Below are 17,687 nucleotides of genomic sequence, written 5' to 3'. Positions count from 1 at the left end.
TCTAGATGTGGAATGGCCCTTTCATTGCCAAAGCTAGGGACGCAAGTAAGACAGAGGTGTCTGGCTAGAGACTTGCATTAGTACCGGAGAAGTGAATGAGATGGGAGACAATTGGTGGCTGGATGTAGTAAGGAGCAGACGGGCTGTGTCCAGCCACTCGGCTCCTGGTCACCCGGCTAGCTTTACCCTGAAATAATTACACGGAAACTGTATTCTTTTAAACCCTGCCTGGCTCATTAGTTTCAGCCTCTTACTCACATCTCTTGCTTTAACCCATATATAATAATCTGTGTAACACCACAAAGTGGTGTCTTACCTGGTGGCCGGCTTCATCGCATCTCTCTTTCTCTCAGGAGAGGCACGGTGGTCTGTCTCACTTAGGAGAGGCGTGGCATCTGACTGAGCCATCTACCTCACTTCCTTCTTCCTGTTCTGTCTACTCCACCCACCTAAGGGCTGGCCAAGGCAGTTTCTTTATTAAAACAGAAGACCCTCCCACATCAGCTGGAGGCTGGGCAGAAAAGAAACAAAACACGGAGGGACCCAATGTGGGACAAGTGTATGAAGTTTACATGGCTCACCATGCCCACCCAGTACTGGAGAAAGACTGGGAACCAGGAGAGCCTCACTATTCTGGGGGCCACCTAGAAATCGTTTTCTCAAAACGAAAGGTTGCCTTGTTCATGTCACACAGGGTTGAAGTCGGAAGTCTTAGAGACACCATCCCAGATCTCCTTTCCAGAGAAAGGGATCCAGACATCCCTGGATGGGAAGACCTGGCCCCATGTCCTCCTCAGTTGAGGCCTGCACAGCCCAGGACTAGACAGCGTGCTGGGATCCCAGGGTTTTCCTGTTCTCACAGTCTTTTCCCAGTTCCTTGGACGAGGACATGGAATGGCTATACTGGTCATGACTCCAGTCTGACAAATTGGGAGATGCATTTACCCTGTTCAGCTGGAAGTCAACTTTCTGCTGTAAGGCCAGTATTTAAACTCCGTCCATCGCCTGTGAGCTTCTCTTCAGACATACCACTCTATTTTGTAAATGCTGATACCTGCTTGAACCTCCAGTCACCCTCTTCATGTTTGTTCCTCTAGTGTCTTTAGCCTCTAGCACTGTGGGATTGGCTGGACAGGTTGTTCACACGGAAACCACGGAGGTGGTCCTGACAGCTGATCCTGTCACGGGCTTTGGACTCCAGCTGCAGGGCAGCGTGTTTGCCACGGAGACGCTCTCCTCCCCACCTCTGATTTCCTATATTGAAGCTGACAGCCCCGCAGAGAGGTGAGGCACTCTCCTTTCCCAGCGGCCTTTCTGCCCCGCGTTCCTAACCCCAGCAATCTGTGAATAACTAATAAATAATGGAACAGCGCTTCAGTGCAGCAAAAGCAAACTGTAGTTAACTCTCCATTCTGATGATAAAATTTTATGTTCTTCATCAGGTTTGAGAAGCATTCTGAGGAACAGTGATTTTATTTAGCAGATTTTGTCCACTGGAAAACTAGAGGCTGTATTAATTATAAAGGAGAAAAATCTATACAAAAAGTGGCTAGCGTCCTTTAACTGAAGTTATTTCTCTACGTTGCAGGAATGAACATTCATCTTTACTATCTGTTCATTCCGGTCAGATTATAGTGCTATCATAGTTATAAATTATTAATTCACTGGGATCTTTAAGAACCCGCCTGACCACAGTTGTAACTGTGGGATTCAAGAGTGAAGGGCATTGCAGTTGACCTAACATGTTTGCCAGTAGAATTGACTCAAGAAAATCAAATGGCGATGCTATTTTGCAAAGCTTAACTGAGGCAGAGCGGCAAGTCCAGCTCCATGGTCGCTGACTCTAACTCCAGCCTCTCTCGTGTGGTCCTGAACTAGATGTGGGGTGCTACAGATTGGAGACAGAGTAATGGCCATTAATGGAATCCCAACAGAAGACAGCACCTTCGAGGAAGCCAATCAGCTCCTGCGAGACTCTTCCATCACAAGCAAAGTCACACTGGAGATCGAATTTGATGTTGCAGGTAAAATCTGACCCTCAAGTCGGTGATAGTGTAAGCAGAGGGCTGCACATGACTTATGTCGGCTATATGGCAGAAGGGGGATGTAGATATAGATATAGATATTTGAATGTGTATACCCAACATGTTTTGTTTAAGAGGTTTATTGGGTCGTTTTGCATTGTTTATTTCATTCATTAAAATTTCCACCCAAGACCTGAAGATTGATATGACAAATCAGACAATTGATGTCCACTGTGGATGTGATTTTGAGAATTTGTGTCACCTTTATTCTTTCTAACTTTGCACATTTGAGCTAGGGAATCCTTAGACTCAGCAACAAGAACACCTTGTGTCACTCGTCCTGCTGCAGAGAACACTTGACAGCAAGGTAGGGAGCAGTGAAAATTATGGGATGAATTAGATGCAAGGCCAGGAGGAAATACTTGGTCTTTAGTTTAAGGAGAAATTGCACTGGACACTTACGGGAATGACAAGGAGGATTCCACTCAAGATTGTTTCACCAGGGTCAAGAGGATTGATTCTAATAGATGATAGAAACCATCTCTAAGTACAGACAGGGAGCATAGAGATGGACATATAACAAATGGGCAAGATAAATGTGAGAAAAACCAGCAGGTAAGAAAAGATTCCTAGGAGAAACCTTAGGTATCCGAGGCAAAGGAGGGGCTGCAAATGTTTACCAACCTGACTCGGAGATATTCTTTTTTATTTTTGCTTTTTTAGTTAATATACAAAATAATTTTGTATGTTTTCATTTTTATATGTGTAGTGTGGTTGTGTTCACACCCTACTATTCTTCCTATTTCATGTTATCCCATCTCACTCCCCTCCCAAATAATTGCCCACCATTCATAGATGGTAGACAGGTAGGTAGGTAGACAGGTAGGTAGATGATACATAGATGGTAGATAGATAGATAGATAGATAGATAGATAGATAGATAGATGATAGATAGATAGATAGATAGATAGATAGATAGATAGATAGATAGACTTAATCTAATTTCTACATACAACAAAGAACTTGGAATATTTTTTCTTCCTCCCTACCTTTACCAGTAACTCTCTCTTATACCACAACTTCCAGGAAAATTCTTAGTAACATTGGGACCCTAAGCTGAGGGCATGTCTTAGTCTCAGGAGAAGTCTGGTGAAATATGGGTCTTAGAGATTTCTAGACAGTAGCTAACAGATTTGAGAATTTGGTGCAAGTTACCATCTAAAATGTTTGTCTTCTGGGAAGGTAGCTCAGTGGTATAAAGCTTGCCTAACATGAACTGTAGCCCTGGGTTTGATACCCAGCATCACTGATAAAGGACAAAAGGAAGGAAGGAGGGAGAAAGGGACAAATGGAGGGATGAAGGGAGAGAAATGAAGGGAAGGGAAGATTGACTGTCTTCACACAGCAAAATATGGGCCTACATATCAAGTGACTTTTACCAAAAGGTAAAGGCATACCTTTAAACACAAGGATCATATGCCAGCAAATATTTGTCATGGGCCAGCGATTCTCCTGCATGATGTATATGTAATAGCAGTCAGGAGAGTAAAAGGTCTCCATTGTCATATATCTTTTAAAAGAAATGGAAATTTAATTTAAAAAGCTGTCAGTGTGAAGTTTTAACTATAAGTTCTCTGAGAAAAATAAGGCAAAGTTGGGAATCATAGGAGGGCTGGAGGGAGCTGTTTTGGTGGGTACATCTCTCGGGAAGTGACATTTAAGTTGGGAATCATAGGAGGGCTGGAGGGAGCTGTTTTGGTGGGGACATCTCTCAGGAAGTGACATTCAAGTTGGGAATCATAGGAGGGCTGGAGGGAGCTGTTTTGGTGGGGACATCTCTCAGGAAGTGACATTCAAGTTGGGAATTACAGAAGGGCTGGAGGGAGCTGTTTTGGTGGGTACATCTCTCAGGAAGTGACATTCAAGTTGGGAATTACAGAAGGGCTGGAGGGAGCTGTTTTGGTGGGTACGTCTCTCAGGAAGTGACATTCAAACTGAGATGGATGTGGGGAGAAGGCAGAAGGCAGTCAAGGGCCTGGGAGAATGGCCTTCGAGCAGAGGCAGCAGTGAGCTTGAAGAACCTGAGCCAGAGGAAGAAACCTTGCAGCACAGGCAGTTGCCGGAGGACATAGGGAGGGGAAAAGACCAAGGATTGAGTTCGGGTTTAGAGAAGGTTTTGGGGATATCAGAGTCCAGCAGATATGCAGTATCCTGCTAGAGAATGTTGGTTGTGTCCCACGTGTACTGAAGCCAGGGAGCATTTTGGCAGGAGAAGGAAATCTGAGCTATGTTTGGGAAGCTTTCTGAAAGGTACAGGACAGAGAAATAAACAATTGGAGATGATGGCAACCGGAGAGATGGGGAATGGCAATGGCTTTCTGCAGATGGTGGCACAGTGACATTCAAAACTTGACCGTGCTTTTGTCATGGAGTGACTCCTGAGGGATGAGGATGAATAATGAGAGACCAGGAAAGATGTAGAAGAGCACGGGAACAGGGTCATGTGGGAACAGTAGTATGAGTTCTGTTTCAGATGGCGGTGACGTGTCCACTGATAGCATGAGAGGGTGAAGACAAGTCTACTTAATTCTTCAACCGGAAGACAGCCACTGAACACAGTTACGGAACCGGATGCTGCTATGCTCGTATTATTGAAAGAGAAACTAGGAAGGACCCTTGTGTTTCCTGGAGGAGCTCACAGCCAATTAGAGAAGAGAAAGATCTGCTAGAAGAGGAAGGACTTGCAGGACTGTATGGTTATTAGAATGCAGAAGTCCCTGGGGAGAGGTTGACAGTGCCTCTTCGAGCCCAGGATTGCGGAGGGTATCTGAGTATAGAGCAAGACCAAGGAACGGCCAGTGTGTGGATGACTGCTGAAGTCATTGAGATAGAGAGTGACTCCTAGGGGGAAAACAGGCACAAGGAAAGCACTTTGGAAGTGGAGAGGCATAAGCTCTGCCTAAGTAACCCTGAGACTAAAAGTGGATCAATGCCAATAAAAGGGATGAGGAAAGTTTGGGACCAGAGAACTGGCTCAGCAGACAAAGCCTATGACAGCCTGATGAGCTCAGTTCAATCTCCAAGACCCACAGGATGAAATGCACCACCTATAAACTGCCTTCTCTCTCTCTCTCTCCAGACACACACACACACGCACATGCAGTTATACACACAAATATATATATATATATATATATATATATATATATACACACATGCACACATAAACATAATGCACACACAAAAACATATACACATACTCACATACATAGACATACACACATACACACAAACACGCACATACCTACACACACACTTATACACTCATAAGCATCACATACACTAAATAAATAAAAAGAAAATTCAGCAACAGAAATGGAATCTAAGAAGGTGTTATTTAGGAAGACAAACAGTCTCAAGACAAGAGTCTCTTAAAGATGCTGCAGGAAATTCAAGTCATCTAGCAGGACATGTTTTTGAGCTTGGTTGCTGGGTTGGGTGGGCTCTGCTGGAGACACTTCAGGATCTTAGGAACCAAAGTCTGTGTCTCTGAGAAAGCAGTGTATGAAGGGAGAAGGGTGCATGCTCACTGTCTGCTCAGGCTGTGGGTTTGGAGGAGTCTGACAGGAAACACGCCATGAATATATAGATGGAGCAGGAAACTGCTATTAGGCTCTTCACCCAGCCCAGACTTCTGCTGCATTTAGTTAGGTAAATATTGCTCTGCCTTTTACTGTCCCGTATGCTCTTTTCAGTAGTTCCCTCACAGGGTTCTTCAGCTTAGAGCATTGTGGAAAGGTCAGATTTAGCTGTAGACAGACAATGAGAAGCTAGGTGGAGGAGATTCACAGTTCAGACGGAATGCTACATTTGTTTTGTTGTTACTGGAGAGATTTATGCAGGCTGAGGCTTGAAAAGTGGGAGAGAAAGAAAAGGGGACGTATCCAGAATATTCTAGATCACCTGTGTGGAGCAGAAGGTTAAAGGTCTCTCCCTCTGTGAAGTTGACTGATAGGATATGAGAGCAGGAACTCATGCTTAGCTGTGCTCAAGCACCTCATACAAGAGCTGCTGGCAAACGTGGAAGAGTTGATAGCTCAAGGCTCTGAAAACCAGCTTGAAGCATGGAGCAGAATTCCCGAGGTCAGCAGAGTCAACAAGCAGTCTGCACCATCTATATCTATAGCACTCAACCCTCATAGAAAAGTAGATTTCTATTGTTTTTTGTTTGGCTGATTGGTGGGTTTTGATTGTTTGCTTTTTGAATTTTTTTATTTTATTACTTTGTGTGTATGAGTGCTTTGGCTGCATATATGTATCACATGTGTGCCTGGTGCCTGAGGAGATGGTAAGCCTCCATATGGGCTCTAGGAATCAAACCTGGGTCCTTTGCAAGAATAACAAGTGCTCTCACGATTGAGCCAACTCTCTAGCCCTGGATGTGATTGTTTTAAGGAATCTCAACTAACGAAGAATAAGAGCAGAAAAATGGATCGTCATATTGAACAAGGGTTTGAAACTTCCAGAGAAAGCTCAGCAGAAGGGCTTCGGTCCAGGAGGTCAGGTTGTTGCTAGGAGATGAGCTGAGCCGGGGTGATCACACATCATGATAGTCCATGATGTCAGAGTGCCTGCTCTCTGGCCCGTTACATAGCCAAGTATTGTGTGTCTTTAATCATTTAATCAATGACTGCAGAGGCTACTATTGTTATGTCAATAGAAAACTGAGGCACAGAGTTAGTGCTGAGGATGGCATGTTAACACCAGCAGTCTGATTCTCTTAACTACGGCCGCCTGTGTTCACAAAACCTTAAGTTGATGTATGGTGGGAACCAGTACAGGATTGGCCAGATGAAATGGGAGGAACAGGACTTACAAGAAGAAGGAGTCTTGACGAAGAAAAGTGGGTAGAGTCGGGAGAAGCACAGACGAGAAGTGGCAGCTAGGAGGGTTTTTTTTTCCCCCAAGTCCAAGTGATGTGTTGATTTAGACTGTCAGAGACGGGCAAGCAAAACTCCAGGTGATGAAGTTGCTCATCGAAGTAGGGAACAAATTCAGATGGAGAGATCTGGGAGTGGGGAAAGCGTACAGAAACTCACCACCACCTCAATGAAGGCTTTTAGGATGGGAGTGCTGTGGAGCCCTGAATGCCAATCACGACCGCAGAGCCCATCTTTACAGCTGCCTTCCCTGCTGCCTTCACATGCCAGATGTTTGTTTTTGTTTTGCTTAATTTACATAGGTCTTTGCTCATAAAAGCCTTCACTCTCCTCACACCTACATTTATGGTTCTTCCTAGTTCAGAATTCTGGTGTTCTACTGAATTCTTGTTTGTTTATTCTCTCTTCTCTAGTAGAAAAATCTACGACATCAGAGATTTTGTGGTCTTAGTTTGCAAATCCACTTCTACTACTGTCCGGTGGGCCCAGAGTATACTTAACAACTATGACAGAAAATTAGTGTTAAAAGAATTATTGCAATCCTATACCTTTGCTTTATGCATGAGGAAGGAATTGGGGTTCTAGTGGGGAAACTCTAGGTCTTAGAGAATGGCAGACACTAAATCTATTGACTTGCAGCCCATTCTCCTTCTATTGCTTTACTGCCTGTTTGATTTAAAAAATTGCTAAATAAAATTATTACAGGAGATATTAGAGATTCACCACCATGAAACCGTTACAACAGGCTTCTAGAACCTGGAATTCGGGGAGAAGACTGTAATGACGCCACGGGGCAGTTGGCAGCAACTGGATGCTGCAGTACTTTGGGAGTGCGATTTGGCCATCTTTGTAAAGATTATGACAGTATCTAAGAGTTTGCTTGTGTTATAATGTATTTTGTATATCCTAGAGTTTTGTTTGGTGTCTCATGCATCCTTAATGTGCCTACATATATATTTTTAATATTTGTTGATTTAATACTTTAATAACGTTAAGCTCCCGAAAAATAGGAACTGTTTCTATTAAGTCTACTTTATTCAGAACCCAGCTTGTTTAATAAAGGTCACGGAATAGATATTTCAGGTCATCTACAATAGGCCAAGGTGGGGAATGTGTTCCCATCTGTTATCCCCCTGCCGTTGCTCATGGTAGACATCACTAATTGATAACACTAATTCTCCTGAAGGATGCAGATGCAACCTTAAAATCCTCAGGAAGACACGCCAGGTCCTTCGTTGTCTACTGGAATCATCACTAGAAACTTTTAGAAACAAACAAATCCTTTTCAGTCATTTCAGAACTTGGGACCTGGATGGGGAATATGTGGATGCAAGCTCTGTCAAGTCTTTCCTCTCCTTCTGGATTCATGCCTAATTGCCTGGATGTAAGCCCTACATTTCCAGAGTTCTGCCTCGGGATATTTTACACATCAAGATGAATGTTCCAGCCCTTGGCTTTCGGTGCTCAGCGATCTCTATTTAATAAATATTTTAAATGCCGTAGGGGTGGTTAAAAGCGAACACACTCTTGCCTGTGTCTGTCTCTTTAAACCAGCAATGCAATGCTATGCAAGCACCTTAGTGAGTTTAAGAGGGAGAGGCACTCAAAGTTGAAGACACTCAACACCATCACTATTTGAGTTCTTTTACTGGAATCCTTTACCTAGGTAGGATTTTACGAAGTTAGAACCTCATTTTCTCCCATTTTACCCATTCAGTTCTTTTAAATGATAATCTATATGGTGAAGACCACAAGATCTCCAAGTTCCCACTTCCACTCTGAAGGTATCTGTTGTGAGAAGTCTCAGCGCAAGCATATGAAGTGCTGTTGGCCATCGACCAGAGCCCTGGTGCTTTCATCTGAGTGGGGAGAGGCAAACATTTGCACTCCTCACGGGGTGCCTCGGCTGATAAATGATGCTGGAGCAGTTATCTAACTGTGCCAACTACGAGTGCTGCAGGCAGGAAGTCAAACCAATGGGAAAGGGAGAAACCTTTTTACCCAAATGCGTTTTTAATTATAGTTTTAACAAAGATGAAGCAAAACCAGGGAAGTGCAAAATAATCACAGGGGTCTTAGAAAATAAACAACATTTGTTTTCAGAATTACATCCACTGACGCTAAACCTGTTGTTTGTCCAAATAATGGAGCCTTCTCCTCATTAACCGTATTTGTTTATGAACCCCAAATTAAATATTCCTTTGCTTTAGCAACCAAATAATTATGTAGGGAAAATACCAACTATGAAGTAAATCGCACTGGCATATAAAGATTAGAATGAAGCCACAGCTTGATCAAAGAGATTCATTAGCTGAATTTTTCAAATCACACACAGTCAACAGTGATCCATTACTCTATTCCAAGAAGTCATAATATGTCCTCTGATGTCATTAATGGTGTTAATCATTGTCAGATTTCCCTGAATTAAAATTGTACAAAAGCAAGGAAAGGAGGTCAGATGGTTGAGTGGGTGAAGCAGCTTGCTACCAAGCTTGAGTTCAGTATCTAGAGCCTACAAGGTAAAAGGAAAGAACCAACTCCCAAGAGTTGTTCTCTGACTTCCACATGTGTACGGTGTCCCTCCACCAGCACACACACACACACACACACACACACACACACACAGAGAGAGAGAGAGAGAGAGAGAGAGAGAGAGAGAGAGAGGGAGAGAGAGAGAGAAGCAAAGAAGAAGAGAGTAGAAGAGGAAAAGAGGGAGGGAGAAGAGAGGAACGCCACACAAAGAAATAAATGTAAAACGTTACGAATGTTATGGACGCAACGGTTGCAGTTGCAGTATCAAGTATTCTTGGTCAGTGTTTCCTGGGCTCTGTGACTCTTAGTACTCATTTGTGGGAGTTATATTCATCCACAGAGGCAGAAATATAAACATGCATTATGCGCCTCTTCATTTTCTGAGAACTTTTTTTCTTAAAACAGAGAAATGAAAATAACCTAATAAATATGAGATGGATACTAAATAACGGAGCTCCATGTGCTTTTATTTTTATCAGTATTGCTGGATCCTGAGGTAGGTTGATTCCCAATTTCCTGAGAAACCGCAGTACTGATTTCCAAAGTGGTTGTACAAGTTTGCATTCCCACCAGCAATGGATGAGTGTTCCCCTTACTCCACATCCTCTCCAGTATAAGCTATCATTGGTGCTTTTGATCTTAGCTATTCTGACTGGTGTAAGATAGTGTCTCAGAGTTGTTTCTATTTGCATTTCCCTGATGGCTAAGGATGTTGAACATTTCCTTAAGTGTTTTTTTGGCCATTTGAGTTCTTCTGTTGAGAATTCTCTGTTTAGTTCTGTATCCCACTTTTTAATTGGGTTATTTAGAATTTTTATGTCTAATTTCTTGAGTTCTTTATATATTTTGAAGATCAGACCTCTGTCTGATGTGGGGTTAGTAAATATCTTTTCCCACTCAGTAGGCTGCCTTTTTGTCATATTGACCATATCCTTTGCTTTGCAGAAGCTTCTCAGTATCATGAGGTCCCATTTATTTATTGTTGCTCTCAGTGTCTGTGCTACTGGGGTTATATTTAGGAAGTGCCCATGCATTGAAGACTACTTCCCACTTTCTCATCTATCAGGTTCAATGTGGTCAGATTTATATTGAGGTCTTTAATCCATTTGGACTTGAGTTTTGTGCATGGAGACAGATATGGATCTATTTTCATTCTACATGTTGACATCCAGTTATGCCAGTACCATTTGTTCAAGATGCTTTCTTTTTTCCATTGTATAATTTTAGCTTATTTATCAAAAATCAAGTGTTCATGGGTGTGTGGAATAATATCCTGGTCTTCAATTTGATTCCATTGGTCAACCTCTCTGTTTTTATGCCAATACCAAGCTGTTTTCATTACTGTAGCTCTGTAATAGAGCTTGATGTCAGGGATGGTAATGCCTACGGAAGTTCCTTTATTGTACAGGATTGTTTGGCTATCCTGATTTTTTTGTTTTTTTAAATGAAGTTGATTATTGTTCTTTCAAGGTCTGTGAAGAATTTTGATGGGGATTGCATTAAATCTATAGATTGCTTGTGGTAGGACTGCCATTTTACTATGTTGATCCTACCTATCTAAGAGCATGGGAGATCTTTCCATTTTCTGGTGTCTTCTTCATTTTTTTTCTTCAAAGACTTAAAGTTCTTGCCAAATAGGTCTTTCACTCCTTTGGTTAGTGTTACCGCAAGAGATATTTTATATTATTTGTGGCTATTGTGAAAGGTGTTGTTTCTCTGATTTCCCTCTCAGCTTCTTTATCATTTGTGCATAGGAGGGCTACTAATTTTTTTTGAGTTGATCTTGTATCTTGCGACATCACTGAAGGTATTTATCAGCTGTAGGAGTTCTCTGGTAGAGTTTTTGGGGTCACTTATATATACTATCATATCATCATGATCAAGTTGACTTCATCCCAGAGATGCAGGACTGGTTCAACCTACAAAAATCTATCAATGTAATCCATCATATAAACAAACATTTTCGGTGAGGTAGTCACATCTTGCTGGTTCTGTGTCTGGGTTTCCATGCACTCCTAAGGACTACTGGCCAAGCTTGCTTTATCTAAGCAGTCAGATGGAGAATGCTGGCTAGGCCTGTGAGCAGTTGGGTGGCAGATTTCCTTGTGCTCCCATCCCAGCGTCTCTATTGCATTAGTCTTTGCATCTTTCAGTTGTTGCATCAGAAATGCATCCCAGCTGATTTAGGCAGAAAGGGGGGGTCTGGAAGTATGAGCTTTCACAATCCTGAGGGGCTCCAATCAGATGTGCCTAACGTTGGCACTCTCCAAGATCCTGTTTGCACCTTGTGCACACGTGTTTATTTCTTGCTTCTTTCTGAAGACCAGCTTTTGGTACAAGTCAGCAAAACGCAGACCCTTCGAAACCCAGCAGTCCAAGTTTCCTTGTTACCTCCAAGGTGTTAAATGCTCTCTTAGGGGATGGAAAGGGGGTCTCTTCTGTTTGAATGTTAAACGATCAAGACTTAGGAAAGGAATAGAGGGAAGGCAGGGAAAGAAGAAATATTTGGAAAATAGTTACAATGTGCACAGACACATGTGATATCAGAAAGTAAAATGTCATAATTATCAGTTATTTCATTTCTATTTCTGCCCCAGTGCATCAAAATTAGTTTGTCTTTTTGAAGTTCATTGCTTGACTGGATAATTATGTCTGCCTCTAGTCATCTTCACGGTGCTGTCTAGGAGAGCAGGTTCATATTCTTGAGTGATTGAAAAATACAAAGGTAGGAAAGAAATATTGCCAGAAATCTCAGGGAGTCTTGGGAGAGTTAGCTTTTGATATTGGGAAATTAAGGGTCCTCTCTTAGCGTTCATAATCTCGTTAATGAAAAGCAATGGGATAAAATATAAAGTGGATACAGTTTTCTAGAGTTTAAAATGAAAACTCCACAGCAGGCAAACTTTAGGTCTTGTAGCACCTATAATGGAAGAAGGGAGAAGTTAAGTTGACATGGACATTAGCTGCTTGGTGGCAGCTGGTCCCATGGACAGTAGCTGCTTGGTGGCAGCTGGTCCCATGGACAGTAGCTGCTTGGTGGCAGCTGGTCCCATGGACAGTAGCTGCTTGGTGGCAGCTGGTCCCACGGGAAGAGAGACTTTTAGAAGAGAAGAGGCCTGAGCCTTAGGGAGTTTTAAGGCAAACTTAGGCTCTGGCTCACATCTAAGAAAAAAAGAGAAGAAAAGAAAAAATCAATTGTCAGGCCTTTCTGTTACACAGAAATACAGGCAGACCCATCTGAACTCCAGGACATCTCATAAAGACTGCAATAGGGGGCAGGAATTCTAGGTAGGGAAGGTACATTATATTTATCTTAAAGTGAACTCGCCTTCCTAGGGGTGGCCCCCTATCCAGGCCCTTGACCTCCCAACCTGCCAGACTGAATCAACTCATAAGGAAAGGGGTCCAAGACTTGTCTCTACCTAGAGGCGGATTCCATGCTTACTATATCATTAGGAAATGGGAAACGTGCAAATTCTTAATGGATAAATAAGTAAATATGCAAGTTCACTTCCTGAAACATCAGAGTGTTCGTTGAGAACAGAAGGCAAAGATATTGAGTCGGTCTTTGATACCGGACTGGTCCCGAGAAGATTTTAGAAGCCTGAGAGGAACTATGAACGTCGGCAGGTTTGCTCATCCCTCTGAAGGAAGAGCAGAGTGGAGGGAGGATGCTGGAATACAAGACCATGCTGTAGCCTGAACCGGATGGGCAGTTTGGGGTTTTTGTCACAGGTGACTTTCTAGCATCCTGGAGGGGCTGAGGGAAATCAAATTTTTATTGTGTTCTCTCCTTTAACTCTCTGTGGTGAACCTTCTAAATTGGAAGACCAGATTCTGGGCTTGTAAAAATTTTACTGCTTAAACTTCTCGAGGGAAAGGACAAAAGGCCAAGAGCAATTTAAGACAGAATGAGAAAAGGACTCTTAACTTTCTCCATGAGGCCAGTCCTAACTTTTTCCTAGGCTGTGCAAAATGTGTTACATGTGCAATGAACACGTGTTCAATAGTTTCTACCTGCGTCCCTAGCCTTTGTAGTTGGATTTTTGTCTATTGGGGGTTAGCAAGGCTTTAGTGGGGATGATCAACCAGTAAGAGTAGGCTAGTTTAGTCATCCCATGATCTTCCTCTTCTGCTGTTTCCTTTGCTATCGGTACTGTTACAAGGGTCTTGGATGAAGGGGCGCTTTCTTAGGGGTATCACTGAATTTATTCCATGGTATTTTGCAAAGAGACCTACTCAGCAGGAGAGGGAGATGAGGGTTGGAGAGGGAGCCACTGACTGACTTCCAGCAGAGGTCTGATGTGGGGATTAGAAAGTTGCAGCTACCTGAGAGTAACGTCGAAGAGATACCGAGGGTCTTGGGAAGAAAGGTACTGCTGCAGATGTGAGGCGGGATGCCTACATCCGAGTCACCAGGGACTTAAAGTAGAGATGTGGATGAGCTCAGAAAAGTAACCGTTACAGATCCCAGGTAGAGCACCAATGACACCCTCAAACACTGATCTACCCAGTCCAAGTTTGGAAAACTAACGAACTTATTGGGTTACATGCAGGAGTAGAGGTGAGTGGTTGCTTATTGGAGCATGAACAAACTCTGAAACAGCTAATTGCTGAAGAAGCCTGTCCCATGATGATCACAGCTCATGAAAGTAGTAACATTGGTCCTCACTATACAACAGTCACACAGATCAATGGATCTGATCTGTCCCCTCTCTCCCCAGAAGTTCTTAATGTTTTTATAACTTTAGTAGTCAAGTGACCTGGATCATCTTATAAGTTTCAGAGACTTCCTGAGGCGTGTTGAGTTGTTTACCTCTGAATCTAAAGGAGCCTACAGCCTGTAATGGAATGTTTCATGTTAGAACTTCCTAGTCTTAATGAACAGCTTTTCAGGATGGAAATGTTTTTAATTCAGAAGACTATTCCTACCCAATATCCAGTGTCCTGTGAGATCTACAAACGCTCTCTTCTGTTTTGAAATTACAGAGTCTGTCATCCCAAGTAGGGAACATTTCACGTGAAACTGCCTAAGAAGCACACGTGGAAGCTGGGGATAACCATCAGCTGTAAGTGCAAGGGGGCCTTTCTTAAAACACTGTATAATTAAAGACTCTCTATGAATCTGTTGCCGAGGGGTTTGCGTGTAGAGCCTTCACCCATCTCCGTGTCAGCATAGGGGCGCGGCCAGCACCTGATAGCCTTGGGAGGGAGAGGAGCAGCTTCACATTCTCGCTGCTGTCTCAGTCTCCTCTCTTCAAGATGGACATAAAGGCTCAGAAGCGAGCCTCGCTTGGTGACGTGCTTGCCCTGGCAGAAAAATCTGAAATAGCCTAAGCGCCGTGTAAAGGCTGGGCACAGCCGCACCCATCCGTAGTCCCGGACTGAAAGTCAGCAGGACGGCAGGCTCGCCAGACCATGAGCTCCAGTTTCAGTGAGAGATCCTGTCCTCAACAAAATAAAGCAGGAAGTGACTGAGGAAGGACCTTAGATGACACCTCTGGCTTTCACCTGGCGTGTGAGCAAGCTTGCACAAGCACGCACGCACGCACACTCAGACAAAAGAAATCAGAATATAAATGGAAGCAAGATTTCCATGAAGTACGGGGCTAAGTCTTTCAAGACAACAGCTATGTACTTTGTATGCTGTCCAGCAAGTCATAGTACTCAATATTTCTCACACGCCAAAACACAAATAGATGACTAACTGGATGAGCAGAAATACACATATAAGTTCTCTACATGTTTATGCCCTGTGCTTTTCTCTAATTCAACGAATACAAGAAAGAATAATATAACTCAAAACATGCTTTCATATATTCTCAAGGCTTTCTATGAGTATACTATGTATCTGTAATTTACAAGACTCAATCAATTCCTTTTAGTAAATTCCTGAATTACTCATGGTACCTGGTCTGAATAACCACACCAAAGTGAAAAGTAATATATATATGAATTAGCTTAATTCTCTTCCTCCCTAGGGATCTAGTTTTATAACTGCTTTGATAAACAAACTTTGAAAATTCCAGCCCCAGTGGACCTCTATATCCTGTCTATAGAACAGAACAGAAATCGAGCTTGTTCTGTACTCCTATATCTACAGACTGAATTTATCAATAAATGCCCCCAAGCAAATGAAACATATGGTCAATGCATAAGGACCAGGAGACACAGAGGCAGGGACTCGGACCACAAGGTTTGCCCTTCAAGAAAAAAATGATGATAGAACATAAAAATTTTCAACACATACTGGGCAGAGTTGATGGCAGTGGTTATGGCAAAAAATAAATAACAAGCGTCCTCAATTGGGTAGTATGAAATAGGGCTGTCCAATTCTACTTTAATGATATAAATTTAACACTAGAACCGCACTTTTATTTCTTAATGGTAAATCACACACAACGCCTGCCATCATACTAAAACGAGTACTACCCCCGCATGGCACAGCCTTCTGCAAGAATGAGATGGCAGCTGTCTGACACTGTCCAGCCGCCCTGAGTAGCCATCTGAGAGGGGAGTCAACGGCAAATGAAGTGACAACCAGCCTGCAGTACAACTGAAAATGACCCAACATCTGAATAAAGCAGAGATGTTATAGTGTGGTGAATGACATCTCAAGTCCTATGTGTGGCCGTCTGTGTGTGTGTGTGTGTGTGTGTGTGTGTTTAGTGTGGAAAGCAGAAGTCAACTATGGTATCATTACCTCAGGAGCTATCCAGTATTGTTTCTGAAACAGGGGGGTCTCTTAGTGGTCTGAAGTTGCCAATGAGCTTCGTGGGCTGACAAGTGAACCCACAAACTTCTACAAGAACATATTGAGTCTCAGCTCACCATGTGCAACAGTTACTTGTGAAGCTTTGAGTGTTGCACTGTTCCAGATGGAGAAGGGATGCACAAGTCTCCCCTCTCTCTCTCTCTCCCTCCCCCTCCTCTCCCTCCCCCTCCCCCTCCCTACCCTTCGCCTTCCCTCCCCCTCCCCCTCCCCCTCTCTTCTTTCTCCCAATCATTCACAACACACACAACACACACAACCACACACAACACACACACTTCAGCTTCCTCAGAGCTCTCGACTGCACTTACAACAAGTAGTCATCACTATACTGCATGTGTTTTCTTCTTCCTGGAAAATACTTGTGATTGACAAGTCGAAGAAACATAAGGTACTGCAAAACCAAAATAAAAAGGGCCACCCAGGAGTTGTGTTCGTTGCAGTGAAAAGAGGAAACTCCCAAGAGGCCTCTCTCAGTTCCCTGTACACATCCATAAATGGATCAACTTAAAGGCAGGAATCATCTGTGTTTACATCTGGGAGAAGCAGAGAGTTGAAGACTTGCCTGGGCACAATCTCCAACTAAATTATATGGAGTTGGGTTTTTAACACAAATAGTTGGACTGTATATATATATATATATATATATATATATATATATATATATATATATTATTTTCTGAGGTTCAAGAATATGCACCTATAGGCAACATGAGAAGACCAGCTTGTGCTGGCTACATAAGTATATGGCTGGTGAATTAGTCCTGAGCAATCATCTAGAACGACTCATGTTCACTGCTCAGGTTCATTAGCAGGGACGTTAGAGACACAGTGGCATGGAGTCCAAATTATCTCATTAAATGTAAGTTGAGAAAGACACTAGGAAGTCTAATGTCCATCGTGGAGCACACATTTTCACAGTGCTGGTCTCTTGTCCCCTTCTCAGTTCTGCTTCTCTGGCCAAGTGCACTGAGTTTCAAGGATTGCTGTTGTTTGTCTTTGGCTTTCACACCACACCGTAATCTTTTGCTTGTTCTCCTTTGTAAGTCAGTTTCTTAGCCCATTCTCTTGTAGACCACCACCCCTCCACCCTTGCTTGTTCTTCCTTTGTAAGTCAGTCTATTGGCCCATTCATTGTAGACCACCACCTCCACCAGCACTGGTTTGGCTACTCCAGTAGACCGTGACATAGAGACACATTATTTATTTTATAATAAATATAAATAAATACTTATGTTTATATAAAAATAAATAAAATATGAGAATTGTTATTTCAGAATAGAGAAAACTTTTAATTTCTCATGACCTTATGATATCTAACAAGCCCTGCCTCTTTTTTTTAAACCAATTATTTCTCTGAGATTTCCCAGCCAGAGCCCAGTACAGAGATGCCTAGCTCATAGTCAGTGTTTTGGAAAT

At 42.8% G+C, this 17,687-nt stretch overlaps 1 protein-coding gene across 1 annotated transcript in view; it reads left to right on the top strand.

The window, feature by feature from the left end:
- The window catches only part of Grip1 (glutamate receptor interacting protein 1), a 274,899-nt gene that overhangs the window by 185,563 nt on the left and 71,649 nt on the right, over positions 1-17,687 (top strand). Inside the window, 2 exon segments of the mRNA XM_042054253.1 lie at positions 1,098-1,284; positions 1,879-2,024. Of these exon segments, the coding sequence (XP_041910187.1) occupies positions 1,098-1,284; positions 1,879-2,024 (333 nt within the window).

Source organism: Arvicola amphibius, chromosome 17, assembly GCF_903992535.2.
Source record: "Arvicola amphibius chromosome 17, mArvAmp1.2, whole genome shotgun sequence".
Classification (NCBI taxonomy): domain Eukaryota; kingdom Metazoa; phylum Chordata; class Mammalia; order Rodentia; family Cricetidae; genus Arvicola; species Arvicola amphibius.
The sequence above is the reverse complement of the archived record's forward strand: the minus strand, read 5'-3'. Positions and strand labels throughout refer to the sequence as shown.